This window comes from Crotalus tigris, unplaced genomic scaffold, assembly GCF_016545835.1.
Source record: "Crotalus tigris isolate CLP2741 ecotype Arizona unplaced genomic scaffold, ASM1654583v1 scf7180000020070.306587, whole genome shotgun sequence".
Classification (NCBI taxonomy): Eukaryota; Metazoa; Chordata; class Lepidosauria; order Squamata; family Viperidae; genus Crotalus; species Crotalus tigris.
In genome coordinates this window covers 180,121-207,380 of record NW_024097844.1, presented here as the reverse complement: position 1 = coordinate 207,380, position 27,260 = coordinate 180,121, and the positions used below count along the sequence as shown (strand labels likewise).

At 37.0% G+C, this 27,260-nt stretch overlaps 1 protein-coding gene across 1 annotated transcript in view; it reads left to right on the top strand.

The window, feature by feature from the left end:
* The window catches only part of LOC120318119 (ephrin type-A receptor 5-like), a 129,245-nt gene that overhangs the window by 56,272 nt on the left and 45,713 nt on the right, over positions 1 to 27,260 (top strand). Inside the window, exons 7-11 of the mRNA XM_039365403.1 lie at positions 3,067 to 3,276; positions 4,562 to 4,711; positions 18,075 to 18,268; positions 19,559 to 19,714; positions 27,164 to 27,245. Of these exons, the coding sequence (XP_039221337.1) occupies positions 3,067 to 3,276; positions 4,562 to 4,711; positions 18,075 to 18,268; positions 19,559 to 19,714; positions 27,164 to 27,245 (792 nt within the window). The remainder of the gene's footprint in view (positions 1 to 3,066; positions 3,277 to 4,561; positions 4,712 to 18,074; positions 18,269 to 19,558; positions 19,715 to 27,163; positions 27,246 to 27,260) is intronic.

Below are 27,260 nucleotides of genomic sequence, written 5' to 3'. Positions count from 1 at the left end.
TTGCAGTTTTCCAAAATCATTTTATCTATTAGGAGTTGATCTTTTGTTCCTCTGCTATTGGGGTGGTTTCCTTTCTGCTCAAGTGGAAAGAGATTGTTTTCAATTAGATGCTGTTGTACTACATCAGCTATCACACCAGTTAGCAATTTGAAAGTTGTTGGTAAGCAGGTAATTGGCCTGTAGTTGCCTGGTGTTGCCCCTTTTGCTGGATTTTTCATTATTAGGTAGGTTTTCCCAGTTGTTAGCCACTTTTCAATTTCTCCTCCTTGTAGTATATTGTTGAACTGTTTGGCAATGAGTGGGTGTATAACAGTTAGATGTTTCAACCAAACCCATGCAGTTCATCTTCACCTGGTGCTGACCAATTTTTGATTTTCTTTGCTCTTTTTTCTACCATTTTTGTTGTTATTACTAGTTCTTTCATTTCAACTTCTGTTTTATTTGCATCCACCTCTTTTAACCAAGCCGCATCCTTGTTGTATTTCTTTGGGTTATCCCATATCTGCTTCCAGAACTGCACTGTTTCTTCCTTGTCAGGTACTGACTGATTCATTGCAGTTTCTCCATTGATGGATTGGTAGAAACGTTTCTGATTGGATTAAAATTGGAGGTTCTGCCTATAGTTTGCAATTTGAGCTCCATATCTACTGAATTTCCTGGCTATAGCTATTATTTGTTGTTTTATTATTTCCATTGCTTCCTTGATCTTCCTTGTTTCTAAGTGGTATTTCTTGATTAGGTATTCTTTGATCTTCTTGTTCTTCAGCTTCTTTTCTTTCATCTGTTCTAGCTTGCTTGCATGTGATCTTAACTTGCTGATCTTATTTTATAGTTTAACCTTCCATTTTTCTGGTGCATTTTTGTTTGTTTTTCTTCTTTGTTGATTTTGCATCCCAGGTATTCAGTTATAACTACAGCTGTGCTGTACATTAGTTGGTTTGTTTCTTGCAGTGAATTGGTGCTTATACTTGATATTGCAGTATTTGCATCTTTCAAGGCTTGTGCTAGCTGTTTCTTTGGAACAAGCTTCAATGCAGGCAGCCTTATTCTGTTGTTTTTGTGCTGTTCTAGATGCTCAGTTATTCTTTGTTTCAATTCTTTCATTTCTTTAGTTAGTGGGTTTTGTTTTTCCTGAGGAAGAGGAATGAGAACAGTTGTATATCTCTGCTGGATTCTTTCACTGCCAACTCCCCATGGTTTGCCTCTACATTATGAATTACTTCTGGCAAGGCTTTGATTTCTTTGCCCTGGGTGAACCTTTGCAGTTCATCCAATTCTGTTTCTGTGAATATTTTATTTCATATTATAAATTGGCGTTGATCTGCTAGTCTCTGTTATTTCTGATTCTGGATGTTGTTCTTTCCAGAACTGGTGCATTTGTTTTAGATATCCTCTTCTTGTTGGACTTGATCTGTAGTAACAGATCATTATTTCTTTGTTTTCAATCACTGTGTATCTGCGATGGGTAAACACCTTTTCTTTCAGTAGTTCTGCAACTGCTGATCCTGGTTGCTCAGCCAATAGTCCTGAGCCCTGTAACCCATTTTTCACCAGATATCCAGGAACTCCAATATCTAGCATGGACCTTGTTAACCTGGGCAACATCCAAGTCGGTATGACATTCTGAAATTTACGTCTCACCATATTTCTATATTATTATTATTATCGATCATCGCACAGTCAGCCAGATGTTCAGACTGGATTTGGCATTTTGTCTACCTATCGAGTCCTTACCCAGGACCTGGGATAGGCAGATGTGGATGTTTGATGGTATTACAGTATCGTCGCAGGATGGAAGCAGTTCCTAGTAAGGCCGCCTTTTGCAATTGACTAATAGCGAATTTGTCAATGCCAATGGTGTTCAAGTGGTGCTCCAGTTGTTTTGGGATTGCACCCAAGGAGCTATTATTATTATTATTATTATTATTATTATTATTATTATTATTATTATTATTATTATTCTATTTCCATTTCCCACATATGGAGATATTTGTCCTATGTTATTTTAACTATATAAAAATTGTTATTAAAATTCTCTATATTTTTATATTCAGTCTATATTCCAGTGAAATGGAATGAAATCTAATAAGCAAAAAAATCTGTCCCAAAAGTAAATGATTCAAATTTAGACCTGCCCCACAACAACAAGAACTTCACTTGATCAAAAAGAGTTATGCTGCTAAAAGTCATGGGCAACTAAGAACACATCTACATGATGAATCTATGCCAGTGAAAAGCAGCTCTAGGCTTCTTTTAAAGATAAACAGTAATAAGTTGAAACTATAGTGAAGTTAGATTTATATGATTGTGGATCTGTTTCCATTAGAGGGAATTCTTAACTCATCTTTCTTGCCCATTCCCAACTTTCATGCCTTATAAAAAAATTATTAGCAACCTTACTACTTACTATCCTAACTCTAACCCCAGACAAAGTACAGGGATCAGTTTCCCCATTTTGTTTAGCAGAGACATGCTAATGTACCAAACTCCAGGCTACTGGATTTATTTGTTTTCTTTCCCATTTCAGTGGTAAGGAGAGAGAAAATAGATATTATTACAGAATTTGCAAAGAATTGGGATTTTTGCTGTTTTTTCTGTGTTCCGGATGTAATAACTGTGATGGATTGCAAGTCCTGGAAAAAAAACTATATCAGTTTATAAAATATAATAATTTCAGAATATCTTGTTGTTCCTCCTTTTTCTGGGAAGTAGGTAGCTGTTCCCTTACTGCATCAATTGAAAGTAGACATAGAAATTGCCATCATAAAGAACTAAATAAATGGTGTGTGGAAGTAAATGTAACCATTTGCCAAGACTTTTTGAAGCTTTAACTCCTATTTCACTTTCAATCAATCTGGTTATTAAATTCTATCAGAATCTGGCTTTTTTGCTGGTAAATAGTTGTAAAAGTCTTGATAATAATTATAGATTGTCTTAAGTTGCTCCTGAGGGTTTGGAACATATTATGAAAATATATTGTGATATTTCTAGCATTTCCTTTTCCTTTGTCAGAATCAAGATTTAGTCATTTGCTTCTATAATTTTGTAATGCTGTACTTTTTACAGAAGAATGATGGGCATTTTACTGTAATTCAATTGGTTGGTATGCTCCGAGGAATAGCTTCTGGGATGAAGTATTTGTCTGACATGGGATACGTACATAGAGACTTGGCTGCCAGAAATATCCTAATCAATAGTAATTTAATGTGTAAAGTGTCAGACTTTGGACTTTCTCGAATTCTTGAAGATGATCCTGAAGCTGCTTACACAACAAGAGTAAGTTTCTTGTGAACATTTATTTATTTTACTGCAGAACCAAAGTAGGGGGGCTAACTTGGGGCATAGTTCAACCAACTTCCATATGTTGTGTTGGTTTCTCTTAGCCAATCTCTTAGTTTTGTCAATGAGAGTTATGCTCTAGGATAAATACAGAAACAAAATATAAATCACCAAGGACATATTAGGTTTTGTAAAAACCTCACAACAAGAATATCTTCATTGTATAAGTAATCTGCATTATTGAGCATCCATATAAACTATTGCTTCTTGCCTCTCTTTCTATCCTGCCTTTTGGCAATCACAACATATGTATTTCAAAATGTGACCTGTAACTTGTATATATATAAAACTTCTTGAATTCCATAACTCTTACAAATTTGACTACATATTTTCATCTTATGTGTATCATAGTATCATATGCTCCTTTTACAGTATATATTTTTACTACTGTTATCCATGTACTCTATTCCATGAGCTAAATAGATTGTTTCTTTTCATGCACAAATAAATTAACTGCTCTCTATGAAGGAGATTGATTAATACTAATTTATATTTCAAGGTTAAAAAAAAATTCACTTAGAACAGGAACAATCGGGTGATGTCACAATAGTGTATCTGATACCATATCATCAATGAATGTCAGTAAATAAATACCCAATCATGATTCTACCTTATGCTCTCACTGAGAGTAGCCATTTGTTTAACATTTTCCTATTTTTATCATATGTCTTATTAAACAATAATTGAATTACATGCCAATATTTCTTTCTAAGACTGAACATACAAAGAAATAGTTATGGGTTTGGCCTTTGACATATCCTTTTTTACTTATAATTTGAATTCAGAATTTGTGTATCATGAGTGATTTTGTTTGCAGGCCCAAAGTACAGCTTTGACCTCAAAACTGTGATATAAGATGTTTTGTGTGTATTTTTTAAATATATAGTTAACAGTTCAGAAACAGATGACATAAAACTGTGTTGACTGCATGCTTGTTTGTATTTTCCTTCACCAGCTATAATGACCTAACTAAGATGTCAATTTCACTGTATCTTTTATACAAACTAAATTCAAATAGGCCTTTAATACCAGCAATTAATATATCTGAAGGTATGTAAAGGATGCAATAATGTAGAAGGAGACCTTCCAAACATTAGAAAAATACTCATTTTCTCTAGAAAATCCTTGACATGTCAAGAAATTTTTATTGAGATAATATATATATATATATATATATATATATATATATATATATATATATATATATATATATTATTTCTAGGGAGGAAAAATCCCAATTCGATGGACTGCTCCTGAAGCTATAGCCTTCCGCAAATTTACCTCTGCCAGTGATGTCTGGAGCTATGGGATTGTGATGTGGGAAGTAGTGTCCTATGGAGAGAGACCATACTGGGAGATGACCAATCAAGATGTAAATATTTCCTTTTCCTTCTCTATGTGAGAACATATTAGTCATCAAATCAGGATGTTGCATATATTAATTATTTTCTGTTTTTAATTTTAAAGGCCTAAATGTACAGTTACAGGTATTATCCAAAGAGTCCATTCTGAAAATAGTATGGAATCTTCAAATGAGTGAAATGGAGAAGAGAAGTAAGATTAATAGATAAAAAATTAAGGGGCTTGTATAAGGCACAGCAACTGGTCTTATGCTTTATTTCAGTTTGTAATTCTGAGTGGTGAATATGAGATTAACCTACTATGAGTACCTGGGCTATCAAACAAAATGTGACCAAAACTGACTTGGAGCATCAGCTTGTTAGAATCAAATCATAATGCCAGGTAGACAGACCTTATCAGTGGAACAGCTCCCAGTCCAAATCTGGGCTGACATCATTATCTGAATCCATGGGCAACTGCCTCTGATGCACTGATGGTATCTCCCTGTAGAAAAACAAAGATCTGTCCCAACGCTCTGAGTAGGCATGGATAGCTGATTCTACTATTTGATATTTCTAATACTTTCCTAGAATGTTGCTCTTTTGGGAATAACTGTGATGTTGAAATAGGAAAAAGTCTTGCTGCTATTGTTGTTGCTGCCAGACAACTTCAAGATTTTGCTGCTGGATAAGGGGTCATCCAGAGATCATTTCAGATATTTATCAAATCTGACATGGAGTTTATCATGTTTTGGAGCAGATTTTATTTTATTGCTCCTGGGAATAATAACTGTGGAACAGAATGTTTGTTTGTTTTCAAGTCTGAATCCTTTGTGTTTAGAATTGAGGAATTATCAGACTCTGACTGACTGTCTGGTTGGTATTTGACAGTATATTTACTTCAGTTGCAATCTCTTGATGTCCATAGATATAGACTATGGAGAGGTGTTTATTTATCCATATCTCTATAGGGAGTTACTTTTTAACTAACTGGATTGGAAATAATATACATACAGTAATAGCATACTATTTGAATATATATTTTATAAAATCACAGGTTTACTACATAGGAGATCAATATGCAGGAAGTTGTAAGTATTTATGAAGATTTCACACATGTGAGCTAGCTCAGCAAGGCAGCAGCTGTGTTTTTTTTTAAAATGGGAAACATTCCCACTTTCTCATTTTAATCTCTTTTTTTTGCGAAGACTTTTATTTCAGTAGCACAAACATAATTTGCAATAAAGTAAAACGACAAGGCCAAGACAAATTCCCTTGGAAATGATCCTGTCATCCCATGAATAGTTCTTAATTCAAGGTCCATCAGTATTATTTTTAGAGATGAAGAACTGTCATGGAACGAATGCTTTTTTATTACTCCATTCAGAAACATTGACAGACTCCCACAGCTTAATCTTCAGGACCTTGCATATTGCTAACAATAGAGATTCTAATGAAGGAGAATATTTGTAGTTCAGGGGTGAATTGAGGGGTCCTTGGTGTCTCTGAGCTTGCTTGTTTTCTTGCAGATGTTTCATTATCTTAATTCGTTAAGATAATGAAACGTCTGCAAGAAAACAAGCAAGCTCAGAGAGCACCAAGGACCCCCTCATAGAGATTATTATGGGAAAAGAGAGTTGATAGTGTTGAGCTGCCTAAATTTACATGAATGAGTCTTAGGGCAGTATATATATTCTGTATAAGTTTTGTCATCATTTTGTACCCTAACTATAATTGCATGTTTCCTCATCACTGCAATCAAATTATATATTAACAAATAGGCTAGTATGAATTAGTGATAGTAATCAAGTTCCAGGTTTAAATTATTATTCTGAGTGAATGATTAATTAGTAAAAGAGGTGCCAGTTAAGCCAGTTAAGATTCATATTGCCTGTGATGATTCTTCATATGTAATTAAACCTCCAATTATTTTTAGTATAATTTTAAGTTAATCAGTATTAAGATACATTGCATGTCTGATTTTTATCACTTCAGTAGATGCCCATAAACACTTTTATTTTTGTTTTTCCAAAAACATTAAGAACCAGTGACTTCCATTGTAAATAAGCTAAAGTACTTGTCATTGAAGTAATTGCATATTATCCCTGCCTGCACTAATTTTTATATTAACAACTCTATTATTTCTCAGCATCTGAATGCCAAACTATTGCAGAACATCATATGCATAGAAAGAGCTATTCCCAGACAATCATATAGAATCATAGAATCATAGGGTTAAAAGAGACTGTGTAAGTCTTGTCCAGGGTAGGAATCCTCAGAGAATCCCAGTCAAATAGCTCTCCAAGTTGATTCCAAAAGATAGGCTATTTCTCTACTTAACAGGTTTGACATTCAGGACATTCCTCTTTATCTCAGATTGAATCTCTCTATATAAAGCATCTACTCATGGTTTTTCTCCTATCCTTGGGCACTATGGAGAATAAATCAGTGCCCTGTGACATCCCTATAGGAAATGGAAGACTGCTATCATACCTCCCCTTAACTTGTTCTTCTTTAAGATAAAAATGCTAATCTCCTACCTATCCTTTTCATATTATGCCAACCAAAACTGAACTGAAGTATTCCAGTTGCAATGCAATCAAATCAATGTAGCATAGATCAGAACCATGAACAGGATTTTTTGGCAGCCATAGCATGTTACTGACTCATACTTGATCTGTGACCTACCAGGACATCCAAATCTTTCTCGCAAGTACTACTACTAAGCTAGGTGCTATCTTTCTTGTACCTGTGCATCTGATTCTTCTTATTATGGACAGTGTTAAGTCCTTCGCGAAATGGCAATGACACGAGAAGCAGTTGTAGTTCTCAGGAACCTCTTTATTTCTGTTCAGCATACTGGTTACAAGACGCCGACAACGCCCAAATCTCCCTGCCCTTTTTATAGGCGATTCCCGGGCCAAACTGCAACATTTGGCGCGCTTGCACTCGCGCATGCGCGTGAGTGCTGGTGACAGCCAGTCTGGTCCCGGGCAGCTTGCACCTGCCCGGGACCGTTGCAATGCCCCGAGCCTGCTTTCACAGGCTCAGGACATAATACCCCTTCCCCCCCGGCTAAGACTATGATCATACAAATAATAATATACAACCCAATACGAGTGTGGTACCCATACTAGCTTTGTACCAGTTATCCTTTTTGCTTCTATTGTTCCCCAGTGTTCTATTTTCCTATGTGTACAGGAATACTCTCTGTTAACTCTGTTTTGCCAGTAGGGTTACAAAATCTTCTAAATACTTAGGAGATCTTTTAGCTCTCTGTGACCTCCTGACTTCTGGGTACCTCCAAGTACCCCTTGACTGAGGGGTGATGTATGCTTGTCCCCCTTGCTAGGCCCTGGTGATCCCCAAGGACTGTGCTCCAATGCCTGGCCTGCTTGCTTGCCCACCGGGCTCATCAGGCCAGGGCTTCTTTCTCTGTTTGACCTGGTTGTCCTGCCTGGCTGCAGGCTCTCTGGCCCTCTTAAGTGACTATCACTGTTGGGCAACTTTGTAGAACCTTCCAGGTCTGTCCTAGACCTGTCAAGAGGTTGTCTTTCCCCGTGTTCCCATTCTGTACCCGGACTTGCTGGGGTTTCAGTACTGTCCCAAAACTCAGTTGTCCTCTGAGTGATGCCAGAGGTGTTGTAGTTGGGATTCGGTTCCTCGACCACCTCCCTGTGTGCTTGCCCCCTTCTAGGGATAGGGGCAGTGTTGGGCCAACTAGACGGAATGTGTGCCAGCTCTCTTGCAGGGTGTGGGTTGTTTGGACGCTCCCGGATATCCTCCCTGACTGGAGTACTGTGTGATGCATGTGAGTAGTGATTATGCCCCCGGGGTGATTCCCTGGCTGGAGTAGGCACTGGTGCCTGAGTTCTAGTTGGGCTCCATGAATTCCTGTTTGGAGCACTCGTGGAATCTCGGAATGAGCTGTCTGTAGTTCCCTTGTTAATGATAGGCGGCAGCCCGCACTCTTCCCTTTGCCCAAAGGGGTCCCCCTCCCCTCCCCTTCCCAGGAGTCTCAGTGGGAAGGTCCCGTCTAGTGCGGAGCTGGTCGATGTGTTGTCGCAGGACATGACCGTCATCCAGGGAAACCTCGTAGGACAAAGGACCTGTGACCCTGGACACAGTGGCAGGGACCCATGAATGACCAGGCCCGTAGTTATGAGTCCAAACCGGGGCACCCACAAGCAGTTGTCTAGGTGCCCTGGGGTGTGTGATTGTGGAAGGTAGTCTGTCCGGGTGCAACCAGTCAAGCTTGGTAGTCAGTTTGCGCCCCCAACGAAGTTCAGCTGGGCTCCTCCCAGTAGAAGTGGAAGGTGTAGTGCGATAAGAAAGGAGGAAGTCAGCCAACCTGTGATGCCAGTCTCCATAGATAATTTTCTTCAAAGCGCCCTTGGTGATGTGAACCATGCGTTCAGCCATACCATTGGTGGACGGGTGGAAAGGCGCAGAGGTGGCATGACAAATCATGTTGGCCTGTAAGAAAGCTTGGAATTCGGAAGAAGTGAATTGAGGGCCATTGTCAGATACGAGGACATCAGGAAGCCCGTGTGCAGCAAAAATCCCCCTCAGTATTGAATAGTCTTTGCAGTGGTGGTGGAAGAGACAGGTACAACCTCAAGCCATTTTGAATGGTTGTCAACCAGGACCAAGAAGAATTGACCCTGAAAAGGCCCAGCATAGTCAATGTGCACCCTAGACCATGGAGACTGTGTTTCCTCCCATCTATGTACAGGAGCTTGCGGCATTTCAGGGCATGAGCACTGACAAAGGTGTCACCTTCCTGGTGCACGGACACAGCTTCTGGAGTGCTTCTGATCGGCCTCATGTTCTTGATGGCGCCGCCCGCTGCCTCTTCTGCAGTAACCTCTCTCAAGGCATCTTGGAATGATAAGTCTTCTTTAGCGAAAAGTCTCTGCTGCAATTCTCTATGCCTCAGTCCGCATACAAATCTGTCTCTCAGCCGTTCTTCTAGATCCTTGAACTCGCAGTGTTTAGTGGCTTTTCTCAGCGCAGCAATGTATTCTTTGGCTGATTCTCCGGGTCGCTGATCCCTCTGTTCGAAGGTGTGGCGCCAAGCGATGACGGACAACTTGGGCTGGAAGTTTTCCTTTAGTAGTTTTTTGAGATCTGTGTAGTTAACAGATTCTAGAGGTATCGGTGCTGATATGTTTTCAGCGATTTCGAATGCGTCTTGACCGCAAACGCACAGCAGGGTGGCGGCTTTTAAACTATCTTCTCTTACTTGATTGACTTTAAGATAGTTTTCCACCCTGGCTACATAGGACTCCCATCTTTCCGGATGCGAGACGTCGAATTCTGAAAGTCTTCCAACTTTTGCCATTTTTGTAGAAAAGGAAGGGTCTATCAGCCAGCTTACCCCCGATGTTCGCTGGATTGGCGGGCAGCTGCTGAGTTAACGCCGTTCCTACTGCTCGGGACTCTAGGGTAAGCTTACACCTGTCTTCAGTCGATGTAAGGCAATCCCACCTTCATCGCCAGTGTTAAACCCTTCGCGAAATGGCAATGACACGAGAAGCAGTTGTAGTTCTCAGGAACCTCTTTATTTCTGTTCAGCATACAGGTTACAAGATGCCGACAACGCCCAAATCTCCCTGCCCTTTTTATAGGCAATTCCCGGGCCAAACTGCAACATTTGGCGCGCTTGCACTTGCGCATGCGTGCGAGTGCTGGCGACAGCCAGTCTGGTCCCGGGCAGCTTGCACCTGCCCGGGACCATTGCAATGCCCCAAGCCTGCTTTCACAGGCTCAGGACATAACAGACAGGACCTTATATGACCCAACATTCATCTCTACCAAGATCCTTTGGAACCCCAAGACTGTCTTCTAGGGTATTAGCAATCTCCCCCAATTTTATGTCAGGTAAAAATTTGATAAGCAGACCTTCTCTATAATCCTCTTCTAAATCATTATAAAAATATTAACAAACATTTGTCCATGTATGTATATGCTTTCAGATTTTTCCCCATATTCTGGCATTTTATTTCCTTCCCTTTCTCTAAATAAATACATCTCATCCTATAATTAAATTTACTACAATTTAACCAATCAATCAAAATAGAGTTGGAAGGGACCTTGGAGGTCTTCTAGTCCAACCCCCTGCTCATGCAGGAGACCCTATACCATTTCAGATAGGTGGTTGTCCAGTCTTTAAAACCTACAGTGATGAAGCCACCTACAACCTCTGAAGGCAAGCTGTTCCACTGGTTAACTGTCCTTATTGTTAGGAAGTTTCTCCTTAATTCAAAGTTTCTTCTCTAATTGATTGGTTTCCATCCATTGTTAGTTGTCTTGTCCTCTGGTGCTTTGGAAAATAAGTTGACCCCCTCTTCTTTGTGGCAGCCCCTCAAATACTGGAATACTGCTGTCATGTCCTTCTTTTCTCTAGACTAACCATACCCAATTCCTGCAACCGTTCTTCATATTTTTTTTGTCTCCAGGCCTTTGATCATTTTAGTTGTTCTTCTCTGAAGTTTTTCAAAGTCTCAACATCTTTTTTGTAGTGTGGTGACCAAACTGAATGCAGTATTCCAGGTGCAGTCTTATTAAGGATTTATAAAGCAGTACTAATACTTCATGTGCTTTTAATTCTATGCCTCTGTTTATATAACCAAGGGTTGTATTAGTTTTTTGGGCTGCTGCTGCACACAGCTGACTCATGTTTAAATGATTGTCCACAAGGATTTCAAAGTCCCTCTCACAGTTACTGTTTTTGAGTCATGTTTCACCTAATCTGTACTTATGCCTTTGATTTTTCCTGCCTAGGTGTAAAACCTTGCTTTTCCCCACATTAAATTTGTTGGATAGGACCCATTGTTCAAGTCTATCAAGATCTTTTTGGATCCTGAGTTTGTCTTCTGGCATGTTGACTATTGTTACCAACTTAGTGTCATCTGCAAATTGGATGAGTTTTCCTTCTGTTCCTTCATCTAAGTCATTTGTGAAGATATTGTACTGGGCTTAAAATGGAACTTTATTGTACCCCACTCCTTACTTCCCTCCATGTAGATATAGTACCATTAATGACTACTCATGGAGTTTGTCAGCCAGTTACAAATCCATCTAGTGGTGATGCAGCCTATCCATATTTTTTTAGCTTACCAAGAAGTAGGTTGTGGTCTACTTTGTCAAATGCCTTGCTGAAGTCTAGGTATAATGTGTCAATAACGTTTTGCTGGTCTACTAATTTAATCACTTTGTCAAAGAATGAAATAAGATTGGTTTAGCATGATCTGTTTTTAACAAACCCATGCTAGCTTCTAGTTATGACTTTATTTGTTTTGAGATGTTCACCGATCTGATTTTTATTTTTTTTCCCAGTATCTTCCGAGGTATTGATGCTAGGCTGATTGGTGTATAGTTTCCTGGCTCTGTTATTTTTCCTTTTTTGAAGATGAGAATCACATCAGCCCTTTTCCAATCCTCTGGCAGTTCCCCAGTGCTCCAGGATTTTTGAAAGATATGGTACAATGGTTCTGAGATTACATCTGCCAGCTCCTTCAGAATCTGGGATGTAATCTGTTGGGTCCTGATGATTTATATTGATCAGTGTCTTGCTTATTTTAATTTTTATTTCTAGTCTCCCTTTTGTAGTAGTTTTGTGGTATGTTGGGCAATAATTGCTTTTTATGTAAAGAATGAATTAAGCAGTTTTGCTTCCTCTCTACTGCCTGTTACTTCTTTGCCATTTTCTCTCTTTAATGGACAGACTGTTTCCTTGACTTTTTTCTTATTATGTTTATGTTGAAAGAAACTTTTTTATTATCCTTGACTTTGTTGCAAGTCTTTGTTCATTCTGAGCCTGTAAGGACCCACCTCACTTTACATCTTAAGAAGACAGAACTCTTGGAATATCTTTTCCAACAGACATCTTTATTAAGAGAAAATGATTGCAGGCATGCTAGACAGGATCTGAGAAATTATCTCCCATCCTTCAATGTTTAATTAGAAGTAAAGTCTTCATCCTGGTTCATCCAAGCCGGGAATAAATAAGCAACATGGCGACTGCTTTGGGAAGATGGTTACAGTTTATTGAAGAAGCAGAAAGATGGTTCTTGCAGGAAAGACCAAAGAAGAAAGGGGGCCTGAGGACATGGGCAAGGGATTTTTATACCCTCTCTAGCCTTTTGTTTGGAGGTTTCCTGTTCCTATGACATGAACTTTGACACTATTTCCTGTGTCACGTGTTCTGACCTGAGTTTAGGTGTGCCTCTCTGGTATACTTGATGGTAATGGGTTAGTCCTATTATGTCCCAAAGTCATATCCTGCTTCCCTGGTGATGGGGCTAATGACTCCTAGAGTTTGGGTGGGGTATGCAGATTTTAAGTCTCTTTGTCGTCTTGAGTTCTCTGGCTCCAACTTTCTGATGGTATTACATTTGCATTTGTATAGGGCTGGCTACTGCTTGGGGGCAGAGAGATTTGGGGCCAGGTTGGTTTCTGCTTTTAAAAATCTTTTTGAGGAAAAATATATATTTTTCTGTCCTTTTAATATTTCCTTCTCTGGGAGGCTCTGACTTCCCACAATTCCCCCCTTTGTGCCTTAAGTGTGTGAATGCATGACACACTTATTGGCACAAGATTAAAATTGATTTGGTCAGGGGGACTTGGTAAACAAGCTTTAAACTATTAAGCCAAAAATAAAAAATAAAAAAATAAGACACTAATGGAGGGAGCAGAAAAATATCCCTTCAGTGGCTCCCAAAAGGGGAGCTTGCAACCCATAAAGTTCTAAAAATCAAGGCAAAAATTGTTAGGTGTAAATTTATAGTGTCCAATATTCTGTGCCAATCATTTTCAAATGTTGGATGTCACTTCCAGGCAGGTTTGCACATTCCTCCCAAAATTCTTCACAGCCATGGTTTGCCTTAGTACATAACCACTGGCTGCCCATTTTCAAGGATTGTGTCCTGCCTTAGCTTTTAGTTCAGTGCATCCAGGTTAGTAATGTCCAATTAAGATTAGCCAGTATGCCGGGCTATTAAATTTTCCTTAAATTACACATAGTGAGCTCTAGGAATCCCAATCTGAGTCCACCAGTGCAAGATATTCAGGGCTGAGGTTTGGGGATCTCTTTCCAGCTACTTCCTTAGTCAGGGCATAAGAATTGCCAAACTGCCTGAGGCGGCCTGGTTCCCTCCCCCTTGGAATTTGCTGGCAGTTGTTCCTACAAAGCTTTGGTGCAATAGAGCAAAAATCAGCCTGGGGAACTTTACTAAGGGTAGGTGGAGGGGATAGACTCAAGTGTGATTCTGAATGGTGTGTGTGTGTGTGTGCATGTGCAGCTATTTCTACAAAACAGGCAATACAAATATTCTGGATAAATTTTCCCTCCCACCAGATAGAAGTCCAAAGTGTTCAATACTTGTTGTGCCAACTATTCCCAAATGCCATCTCTCCATTAATACATTCAACTGGCTTGTTACAATACAAATGGGGCAGAAGGAAAACTTTACAGTGACTTTCCACCTTCCCCCCATAGTCTTAATTTTTTTTTTCTGAGGCTTCACATGGCACCAATGACTCCTGGGCTCGTTCCTTCTGCAGCTCTCACAGGCATCTGGGGGAATGATAGGACTTGGGAAGATGTTCCACTCAGATTGCATGGTGGCTTTTTAGTAGATGGCTGGATTCAAAACCCAATTCCATGGCTCAAATGGATGGAGGCAGTGTTTGGGTCAGTGTGCGCTCTGCTTCCAAAGATTTTGAGGGGGGTGTCATCTATGCAGAGCTGAAAGATACAAGAACAAGGTCTCCCCCCCTTTCTGGGTGGACTCTCCCAGGAGAGGCAGACAAAAGGTATGGAGAACAAAGGGCAAGAAAAGAATTGGAAGGGGTGGTAGCTTGCAGGCAGTGTGAAAAGGCATTGATACTGCAGTTAACATTTATTCTAAAATAGACCACATTGTTTTAGAGATTGAGAAATGCTTATATGTTTCAGGAAAGCTTCATAGTAGTTTCACCAATAAGTGATAGGATAAGAAAAATAACTTAAGGAAATTATTTCCCCACACAAGCAGACTTGAGCTTCAAAAGGCTCTTGTAGATAGACACACATTTTTCAGGAAAAGGATAGATAGATAAAATCCATTTAGAACACAAACTCATTTACAACACATTGCAGAATGATTTTCCAGAGCTTGGGGCAGGACCCAGCAGGCAGGACATTCCCTCCTGGTAACTTTGGGCTGTTCTTAAAGGTACACAGAGAGAAAGAGGAAAACAAACAAATAAACAAATTTTTCTTCACTCTGTTTGTTGGCCAGACAAACAGAGTGAGGTATTTCCTTTTTGTGGCTTATTTTAAGCAGAATTTCTAGCAGAATTTAAAATTCTTTTCTCTTTGGATTTGAAACAGTTAACAGTCATATTTACCTCACACACAAAGACTTTGACAAACATATATACACAAAGACAAGGAAAACAGAAAAGGAAACAGAAGTCTTAGTTTTACACATCCTAGTCATTCTCACCATAAATTTCAGATAACTCAAGTTAGGGAAGGCACATGTTTTAAACATACCACGTGGTTGCAGAGAGAGGGGGGGGGAAATCACTGTTTCTTATTTTCCCTTTTAAGTACCTTTATTTTGCCAAATTGGTTTCCCTAGCAAAGCCCTAAGCAAAGCTCATTGGTTTCCCTAGCAAAGCCCTAAGCAAAGCTCATTTTCACAAATTTTTCTTGTTCGCTTTTTTCTTTTTCTTACCATCCAGGACAGGCACTCAGCCTCTCATCCCACACCTCGACCACATCTCCAACAAGTGTCCTATTTCCAACCCTCGAACTGCAGCTACCCATGTTCCCCTTCTGATGTGGGGTCCAAATTGGCTCAATCGGGTTTTTTGGCAGCACTTCCCAGCTGCTCTTAGCGACAACAAACCTGCTGCCCCACCTCAATTTTTGGGCACTAAAAAATTGCCCAGGAAGGATTCCAGTCCCTATACGGAGTAAGTGGTCCTTCCAGTTTAGGGACTCCTGTGGTTTTGCAGACCTCAAAAATACGTTGTCCGAGGGGGACCTGCCACACAGGTACCCAGCCTCCGTTCATACACTGCTTATCAGTTTTTAGACTTAGAAGAAGTCTAGGAGGACCTGTACTTTGTGCACTAGTATGGGCCCCTCCTATAGGTGGGCGTTGCTTATAGCGCCTTACCAGCTGGTTGCCCAAATCCAATTCTCTCATTCACTCAATTCCATTCCATTTTCACACAGCCTCTCCCTTTTCCCTAACAAAAGGTCCTACATTCTGGAAACTCTCATGCTTTCCAGGTTCTGCCAATTAAACCAATCCGTTCTGCGGCTAGGAAAGACCAGAAGGAGCAAAATCCAACTGTAATTGGGAAAAAAGGATCTTCTCACTCACACACACAGATATACACACATTTTCTTTGTTCCCCTGGGCTTTAAACTTAAAATTTAGAGGTACTCACCTTCACCTTCTTTCCAAAGCAGCCCTTGAGCTCAAACTCTCAAAACTCCCTTTACTACCCTGGCTCCACATGGGCAAGGCCTGGGAAACCCATCTACAGACACAAGGGGGTCTGCTGCTGGCAAGATGGGGCTTACCAGTCTCAGTCCACTGGAGAGGTTAGCTTGGAGTCCCATCTCTGGGGTGCCAAATTGTTAGAAGTAAAGTCTTTATCCTGGTTCATCCAAGCCAGGAATAAATAAGCAACATGGCAACTGCTTTGGGAAGATGGTTACAGTTTATTAAAGAAGCAGAAAGATGATTCTTGCTGGAAAGACCAGAGGAGAAAAGGAGCCTGAGCACATGGGCAAGGAGTTTTTATACCTTCTCTAGCTTTTTGTTTGGAAGTTTCCTGTTCCTGTGGCATGAACTTGACTCTATTTCCTGTGTCACGTATTCTGACCTGAGTTTAGGTGCGCCTCTCTGGTATACTTGATGGTAATGGGTTAGTCCTATTATGTCCCAAAAGTCATATCCTGCTTCCCTGGTGATGGGGCTAATGACTCCTAGAGTTTGGGTGGGGTATGCAGATTTTAAGTATCTTTGTCTTCTTGAGTTTTCTGACTCCAACTTTCTGATGGTTTTACATTTGCATTTGTATAGGGCTGGCTACTGCTTGGGGGCAGAGAGATTTGGGGCCAGGTTTGGTTTCTGCTTTTAAAAATCCTTTTGAGGAAAAATATATATTTTTCTGTCCTTTTAATATTTCCTTCTCTGGGGGGGCTCTGACTTCCCACTATTTTAAGCGTTCCTAAGCAGCTCCCCACCCCACAGTTCTTCCGTGTGAAAATCCTTATTTTCCCCCTTTTCCCTTACTGCCAGCAAAAGGGAGACTTCAGAGAGAGTAGTTGAAAGAAGATGGCCATATTGTCATGGTCAGTCCTCTTGGTGAGAATCAACATCCAGTCCTTTTAAAGTTTTAATGAAGGAAGTGAGAGCCATAAACCCCCCCCCCTGCTCATCCCCCTTCCCCTTTGTAATATGACAGAATCCAGAGAGAGCAGAAATGGGTTTTTCCCAGAATAGCTAACTAGAAATGAAATATAATTGGATTCAGACAGAGCCTTTGCTTCATCTTTGCAGATCTTTGTTATCTGCTGATATTCTGCCTTAGTTATGTGTCCTTCTATCCATTTTTTTGTGCTTATACTTTTTGTCTTTCAGTTTATCAGAGAGATCTTTGTGCAACTGTGCTGGTTTCTTCTTGGATTTCTTGTTTTTCTTTTTTAGTGGTATTGTATTAGACTTGGCTTTTATGATCACATTTTTTAATATTTCCCATGCTTCTTGAGTTGTTTTTCCCTTTAGGATTTTTATTCATGGAATTTTTCTTTTCCTACATAGAGAAACCTGAGGTAATGAATGGTTTGATGTGCTCTGTGATATAGACATTAGTAATAGGTCAGTAAATGTTATTGTTTCTGTGAAAAATAGTTAGAAATATTTGGCTGCGATTATAAAAAATTTTGGGTGTTGGCTGTGTCCCTGAAAAAGTTAGCAATCCGATAAGCTGGAGTCAGATATAAATTCATTTACAAAAACTCAATGGTTTGGGAAATTTTATTTCTCTGAAACTGAGCTAGAGAATTAATAGTTCTTGATATTACCAATGCTAGTGCTGGCTATGTAATTTTTTCCCTATTTTATTGGATTCTAGTAGCACTATTCCATGGTGAAGATATAATAAAAATTCTTGCATGACATTGTAAATAATATGGATAGAGTTTTCCATATATATATATATAGCTTTTCATACCATCATTTATGTAGACTTAATGTTATCAGCAGGAACATGATCTGAATGTTTTAACAACAGAAATCTATGTGTTGCATTGTCAGGGGAATCTTAATTACAATTATTTTTATTAAAGAAGAACATTCAGGAATTTGATTATTTTTTCCTTAGGTGATTAAGGCTGTTGAAGAAGGTTATCGTTTGCCAAGTCCCATGGACTGCCCAGCTGCTCTCTATCAGCTAATGTTAGATTCCTGGCAGAAGGACCGAAATAGCAGGCCCAAATTTGATGAAATAGTCTGCATATTGGAAAAGCTCATTCGGAATCCCAGTAGCCTGAAAACATTAGTGAACACATCAAGCAGGTATAAAATCAAATTCATGCCATGCTATCTTTCTATCACTGATGCTATGCTTCTCTGGTTTGATGAAATATCTCAGTTTTTGATTATTGTCAAAATACAAACTATTTTTCTAATTTGGAAAGAGATGATACAAAAGTAGCTACCCTTAGTTCAGACATGTCAAACTTGTGATGTCATGTGACATCGTCCAATGTATCAGGATGGTTTTCCCATTGCCAGCAATGGGGTGGGCATGGCTTCCGCATGATGCGGCATCCAATAATTTTATCACCTGAATATTGCAATTTAATATAAGTTCTTTAGAAAATTGACAAATGCTGATATTATTTAAAGAAATGTGATTAAAAATTCATAACAATTTATGTCAGCATTAGCACCTACCGTATCCATCAAATAGAATGCATTATGTAAGAAGACGTGCTACATTTATCTTGATGGATGATGAATTATTTTATTTTGTTTATTTATTACATTCATAAGCTTTCTGAATTTTAAGAACTCTAGGACATTATAGGAACAATGGCAGTAGACATAATGCAATAGCATATTCTTCTGCAGCTTTGAAAAGAAACACACAAAATATAAAACCAGAAATTATGTATGTAAGACTGATTTAGTTCTCTGACTGTTTAGTAGATCCTCATTGTCACTTTGCAAAGTTTTTGTTAGGCTAAGTTGGGAAGATTGTGAGTAAATCACATCACTCACTCTTAATTGTTGTTTGTATATTAGCCAGTTATGAAAATCAGTTGCTAATGTTACAGTATCACCATATTATAATTTTAATAAGTGAATCGATTTGAGAAAAATATCACCTTCCCCCCAAAAAATCAAAGATATAAAATCAAAAAAATGCCCCAAGCCTGGAGTTGATGTTTGTCATTATTTAAAGGCCCGTTTTTTGTTTTGTGGGTTTCTGTAGCAGAGTATTTTAGTCTGGGCTGCTTGTTGTTTTAATGTTTCTTGCTATTTTTATGCTCTAGGCTTTTTTTAAAAACTTTGTATGCTGCCCAGAGTCCACTGGAGTTGAGCAGCCAGTAAATTTAAACAAATAAATTAGATTTTAAAAATCGGGATGCAAGGAAATGATCCCTCCTAAAATTGACCTGTAGAATATTTATATAGCTGGCTGTGAAGTAAAGCTTTGAAATAGTTAGGCACAAAACCTAATATTGGGCACCTCCAGGGTTACTAGACAACTCTGTTTTCTGGTTTTCCTCCATGTACAACAATCTTACATCCAACTTTTTAAAAAGATTGTGTTAATGTATACCTTGGTTTCTCTTTTAGAATTTCAAATTTATTAGGGGAACACAGCCCACTTGGAAATGGTGTCTACAGATCTGTAGGTGAATGGCTGGAAGCCATCAAAATGGGACGGTACACAGAGATTTTCATGGAAAATGGATATAGTTCCATGGATGCTGTGGCTCAGGTGACACTGGAGTGAGTAGAATTCCTGATCATTTCCACTGATATAAAGGAGAGCACTTTGGGTTGGAAGTCAATTAAGAGTAAATGTAGAAAACAATTGGAAACATTTAAGATTTTTTTAATTGCAATTAGTTTCTAAGGAAAACTCATTTATATCCTATATAAATGATAGCATATCAGAGATAACATTGATTTGTAGGTATCACAGTTGTTGAAAAGATATCATTAGTAACTTTGCACTAATAATTGATCATGTGACTTTGATCATTTCAACAGCATGCCAATTTTGGCATAAGGTGTGTCCTGCTTTTCATATAATAAAGCTACTTTCATCCTAACTGTACAAGGTGTAAGGATTTTCAGGGGGAAAAAAAGTCTTAACTGCAAACATCTCAGAAAAAAATGGAGAGGAATAATCCCACTTTACTGTTATCCAGGATATGGCAACAGGTTCCTGTGCAGAAAATCTAATAATTTTGGAGCAGATCTAATCACTATTATTTTCTCTAGGTTTGCTACTTTGCTCAATAGTTATTGTGACTCTTTCACTCACGTTATCATATTTTCCAATCTTAAATTTTTTCCAAATGATTTTTCTTTTAACATTTTGAAAAATTGTATATGTATGTATGTTTGTGTGTGTATGTACATATATATTTATATTCGAATATATTTTTCAAATTTATTGCATTTTTGTAATATACACATTTTTGTATATTTTTAACATTATAATAGTTGGAAAAGTTTCAGCCTGTGTCTTGATTTAGGAAATTCATACTACTAAATTCAGATTAAAATGTGAGCAGAATGAATAATTCCTCTTTCTTTGTGCAGTGATATGAGGCAAGCTTATGTTAAGAGGGGATATATTTGTCCTTGGATACAGAAATATAGGGAGGCCACTGCAAGAGAAGAGGCTTTCTCTTATCAGAGACTTGATACATTCCAGACTTAAAAAATTTTGAGATCTGTATGAAATCAAAAAAGGGTCCAATAGGAAAACCTATGAAGTGAACATTCCTGAGTGAAGAGTTCAAAAAACAGAAAAGCACCCTGACTTTAATTGAGAGTGACAATACCAGGAGGGTCACATTTTTGTCCTGTTCCAAACTGACAAGACCTTGATTAAAATACAGGAAGGTCAGAGGTCTTGACTGATGCATGGCAAGATATGGAATCCTTTCTCTTAAAGGCAGCTTTGCCAAAATGAAAGTGAGGTGTGGGAAAAGGAATTCCCTGTTTGTTTGTTTGTTTGCTTGCTTGCTTGTTTATTTGTTTGTTTTTACAAAAAATAAATTGTGAAATTTTTTTTCCCCACCTCCCTACAATTATAATGAAATTTAATAAATGCCTTCATTTTCTCTGGCTTCCAAACTAAAAAAAAAATGCTTGTAAATATCATCAATGTTAGGTTGCTTTTTAAAAAAATTATTTGCATTGTATTGTTGGTCTGCACACACAACCCTTTTAAGCACAACATTTTCTCTTCTTACTGCTCAAGGATGCAAATTAATCCTGACTCTACGGGAAATCTTCAACAATCTGCTGTTCAGTTAAAAGTATATGGTTTGCTTTATTTATTTATTTATTTGATTTAACATCAGAGGACTTCTTCTCACCAGCAGAGTGAAAATTAGGACACAAAACATCTCCCTGCTTATATTTTAAACTGTGAAATATGATGAATGTGTCATAGCTTCTTGGCTGTGCTTGAATACTTCATCTTCTCTGAACCTGCATCAGCTGTTTCAATATTTTTCATTTGTTTCTGTTTTATTGGATAATCTCAGATCCAGTTCTGACTTTAACAGTAGCCAATTTTAACAATTAATATATAGTACAGCTAGGGTTTACAAAGCATCAAACACAGAAACAGAATCTACTTTTAGCAAATGTCTTAACTATGAAAAGGAAATAAGAAAAATATGTTGAATGTTCTGAATTCAACTGTTTTTTATAAATTTGGATTTCCCTGATATTCTCTTGTCTGTTATGTATGTATCAATCATATAAGAATTTAGGTATGTCCTAAATTTCTTACAAATATCTTTCTGTTTGGGTATTTGCACTTATGTTAAATAATATAGTCATTAATTTCTGCCTTATTGACTATTATACTAATTATTAATTTCTTTAGCATGTATTATAATGATAGTGGATGTCATGTTTTCCCTTCAATTATATAAAAATATTATTTATTAATAACAATAAGAATTGTATTTGTCTAGTGTGGGAAAATAGATACTATTGGAGAAGAGAGGAAACATTTGATGGTGTAATATTAGATCTATATTGAGAGATGATATATACCACTGAATTACTAATGGACCCAGACAACGTTGTCTATTAAGTATTTGACTATAAAATTAGAAAATTAATAAAATATTTATATAAGCCAAAAAATATTTTAAAACATTCTGTCCCTGAAATAATTTCAATTTTTTTAAAGTTGTCATATTATAGAAATTAACACAAGTAACAATATTATCAAATTTTAAAGGGATTTTGGCTTTTAGAAAAATTAGATTTACAAGTAGAAGTGCTTAAAACTAGGTGGGATATACTATCCCTAAACTTGTAAAATAGTGTTTTCTGCTGTTTCTAGTGAAGTTCTCATCTTCAGGTTTTAATGCTTTATTTAAAATTTAATCAATTAGTTTCAGGTTTCATGTGGGGTGTGTGTGTGTGTGTGTGTAAAGGAGCTCATACTAGTGGAATTTTCTATGAGATCAGAGTGAGAATCATGCAGAAAAGGTAACTGTTAAAAAGAATATTTAACAAAATATATCATTAAGCTGTAGATAATAGAGACTGAAAGTGTATTTCTTCCACATTCTGCTTTTCTCCAACCCAGTGCCTTTGAAATTGTATCTACAAATCCCAGAATTCTGAGACCTATAATTTTTTGTGTGCCGGCCTTAGGATTTTTAGAAAGGAATTTTTTATGTACTCAACCAAACTATAATTTGAGAAGTCTTGATGAAAGCCAAGAATACTACATTAGTATTGTATAAATGTGCACTAATAGAAATTAGATTGTTGATATTATTCAAGCAAAAAATTAAGATTTGGACTGGGCTGAATAGTTATAGAATGAAGATTCCTGTTTTCTCTTTCTCCATATTTGTATCACCTGTTTCTGTAACTTGCCATTAATATCACAGAATTTATTGAAAAACATTTTGTCTTTCTTTATTTTCTACACTAGTTATATAATAAAACAAATATTGTATGGAAACTATTTATAGATAAAATATTAAGATAGCATCATTCTGCTGATCCATCTCAAATCCTTCTGTCCATAAAGCCATAAGAATAAAAGGGATTTGTTATGCTACTTTACATTAGAGTTCTGGCTATGAGAAATTCCTAAATGAGAAAGAGTATTCAGATGATCCTTTTTCAGACTGCCATAAAAGTTCACATTTTTAATGCTCCTAGCTTAAGTTCCCTGGAAATGATATATAAGCATTTCACAATAAAGAGATGCTTGGTATCTTCTTCTTGATCTGGTTTTATAGTCACCAACATTACTCTCATTGTCTCAACAGCCTGCTGCATATATAAACCAGGCTCCAGTTTAGGTTAAGCTTCTTGGAAGCCAAAGTCAAAGATGACCAAGAGCATGCACTTCTTGCTCAGCATAGTGGATTTTGTGCAAAAAATGTGTATATTTCTGACAATTGATTCCTACATTGAGAATAAGATTGGACTTAATGGCTAAAATATCCCCTTCCAACTCTATGATTCTATGGAAAGATTTGAAAGCAATGTCTTCTTCCTTTCACCCATTTTGGAGGCAGAAGAATTTTTAACTTGTCAGATTGAATAGCAGTTGGGTATATATGGCATCTTATATTAAGCCAACCATCCACCTACTTTAAAAACAAACCATCAAAACACTCCTAAGTGATTTTCCACCCATTATTCCTATCATAAATAATGTCATTTTTTGTATTTCAGTTTTAAAAATATGCTTCAATTTTTATTGAAAATCAATGAAATCCACTTGAGACATTAAAATATAAGATAAAACAGTTAATCAAAGCTCACTTATATACTTTCTGAATCACAGATTGTATTTTGTAAGTAAACTGTCTATGAGAAATTTATTTGAAACCTGAGTGGATTATTTGATATAGCCAAAACATTCAACTAGTTGAATAATGAAGTTCCTGTATTATTGTATTTTTATACTTTTCAGTCCATATGTGTATGGTATAAAACACATTTTCATGTATAGATACCGAAAAAAATAAAATTACTTTCAATCAATTGATAAGTCATTCTTTATTGCAAATGTAAAATATAGCAGAAAAACAAAAAAAATCACAACTATTGCAACAAAAGAAAATATTTACAATAAAAACTCAAACTTATTAATAAATGAGTAATAGTTTCATTTGATATAATTGAAACATTTTCTGTATTAGTCAGTTTCCATGAAGAAACCAGAAGGTAATATAGCTATTCTTGTCACAGAATCATAAAGTTGGAAAGGTACACTAGGACCATTACCTCTAAACCCTTGGTCACAATGAAGATCCATTTTAAAAAAAACAACAGAAAAATGGCTATTTAATCTCCAAATGACTGATTAAACTTCTATTTGAAATCATTATGTTAAACTAAATCTCTTGTTGAATTTCTCAAATATTTCCTAGAACAAAAGAAATCATGACAATTTACTCTATTCTTAAGGATAAGCAGCAGCTTAAAGAAAAAGCATGGGACCTTCAAATTATTTATAACAGCTGAACTCCTGAGAACATGTTTGGATGGGAAAATATGCATCTTTATTCTAAACCCAAAGTAATTTGCAATTTCCCAGAAAACAAGAGATTGCGCTTAACTATTTAGAAGAAGAAAGAAACATGGAAAATGTTTGGATTTAAATGTGTTGTAACATGCTTACTAGGGTTGAGTATTCATATTGTTCCAGAGCTGGGACTTGGGAAGATCAGATAAAATCAAAATTCAGCACTTTAAAATAGATTTCACCATTCAACATTGTTTAAAATTCATTATTTGGTTTTGCTGCTTTCCCAGAATTTTTATCATGCAATCTGAGCCCAGGCAAGAAGGAGGTTGAACTTTACATAGAAAAATAGTCTGATTATTAGAAATGAGAACCTCAGTCTTTGTGAAGGCATTGGGATGCCTTTTGAATGTAATTTTTTTAAAAAAAAAAAATGGATTCCATAGCATTTGCCCCAAGTCCTGTACTCTGTTCCAGATCCTCTTCCATGACCTGACAACCAGTGTGTTCCAATATTATTGTTGCCATGTAGTTCTAATTCTAGTGAGAGATGGATCCCGTTTTCAACCTATGCTTTCATCTGGATTATCAGAATGTTCTCACAGAAAAAAGAGCAACTATTTTCTAACTTTATGGACAATCTCTGATGATTTTGAGTGCCAGAACAATCCTCAAGAATAGCTAAGTAATGAAACTGGCCTCTTAAATTGCATACTTGACTGGACTTTAATGGCTAACAACAAAAGGTGGACTTCATCACATCTCCCTTATGAAAGATACATATTGAATCTCAGGACACCTTGTTGCTTTTCATCCAGTGGACGGCTCTGAAAATTTATAACAATATGTGTGGGTGTAGTATTGTGTTACATTGTAATTGTTTCATTTTTCTTTTAAAATAAATGTTTTCCATAAAGTTCCTTTATGGAAAAAATATCAGGAATTCACCGGCTCTTGCTTTTTATTCCTTATTTTTCATCTGATGACATGTATATATTTAAAAATCAGTTATGATACCATATTTCTTTTGAAAAGGATAAACAACAAGAGCAGATGAATGCTTTATGTTCTCCCACAAGAATTGGAAACTTAATTTTCTAAACAGTTTCATATACTCTATGGGCATTCCTGAACATATCAAAATGCCATCATTTCAGGTACAAGATCTCCATGCTTTTCAAATCTGCATGAAGTGCAGATTACAAGTTGTGAAAATAATCATTTTTAAATATGTATAGTTTTTCAGTCATACTGACATATCTTTAAAAAGTATAATACTGATGTGAAGCAACATCAGTTTACTTTACCATTTTTTTATACCAGGGCTTGATCATAATGTCAAAAGTATGACAGTACAATATGATAAATTTTCCTGGGGAAAGATGCAGAATCTGCACTTTTTTAGCCTTACCCAAGCAATATATGGTTCTGTAATTATAACTCAAACACAATTAGCAATTCTGTAAACACAATTAGCAGTTCTGATAAATGGGGCAGGGTATCCATTGATTTAATTGGAATTGTATTACTTTTCACATTACTCAAGTGTGTATAGAGTTAATATTAAATGTGTTCAAAACTTATTTCTGCCATAAATTAAGTATTCCTCTGGCAATCTATAATACTCTTTCTGATGTAAGTCAACTCTACAATAGTATGTCAATAAATGATAACATTCAGGAATGAAAGGAAAAATCTGGATTAAGGATATATATATATCCAAAAGTTTTCCACTCCAAATCTACCCCTACTAATTCTGCTCTGATGTTCATCTCTGTTTAGTTAGTGGTTTTTCATATGATAACTTAAAAGATACTACTGGGAAGTTTTTAGATGGCCCTGAGAATACTACCCAGGATGGTTATTATGAAGAAGCAATATATGTGTATGTATGTATCTGACAGTGTGTATACATCTAGATACACACATATACACAAACACATATGTATTTAAAAAGTTATATGCCACTCTTCAACCAAAATAGAGATTGTAGCTGAATAATAGATGGACAGATTATTTTCTTCATTCTGTAGAAGCCAAGTGTTGTTTTCATACATATACCGAGCATACATACATGGAGTGGGTGAACTCAATCTACCTGTTGAAATAAGCAATCCAACTCCCCAAGGCACAGGAAAATAAAATAGGAACATTTACGCGTGCCTTGTTCTTATAGGAAGGATCACTGTTCTGTTCTCTGAGGAAGAGTAGCACTAGAAACTGCACTAAAATGATCTGAGATGTCCCAGTTCAGCCTCCTTTTCTATAGAGTGAAAAATAAAACAAAACATGACAATCAAAAGCTAAAGCTTTTACTGGACTGTTTATATCTGTCTCTGTGACTATGAATATTTCTCAACAACAAAAATATTTTCATCTGATTTTGGGGAATGGGATGAAGATGAATGGTTATGGCTTAGTAGAAAAATAACGTACTCTCCCTTTTCCATACTCACTCATTTTTCTAACATTTCTTTCTTTCTCATTTATACTGCCTCAGAAATAGCAAGAAATCCTGGCATCCTCTGATAGTTAAAGGAAAAAAGACAGATTTCAAAATAATGCTTATAATTTTATGAATTGCTTTAAGAGATATAATTTTAAAACATGGATATTCAAAACAGACACATATGGGTTGATCAAGTACAGCCAACATCCCAGTGTATTGGCCTTTGGAATCAACATGTGCTTTCTTCATACAGGGATTTGAGCCATCTTGAAATCACACTTGTTGGGTACCAGAAGAAGATAATGAACAGCCTTCAAGAAATGAAGGTCCAAATGGTAAACGGGATGGTG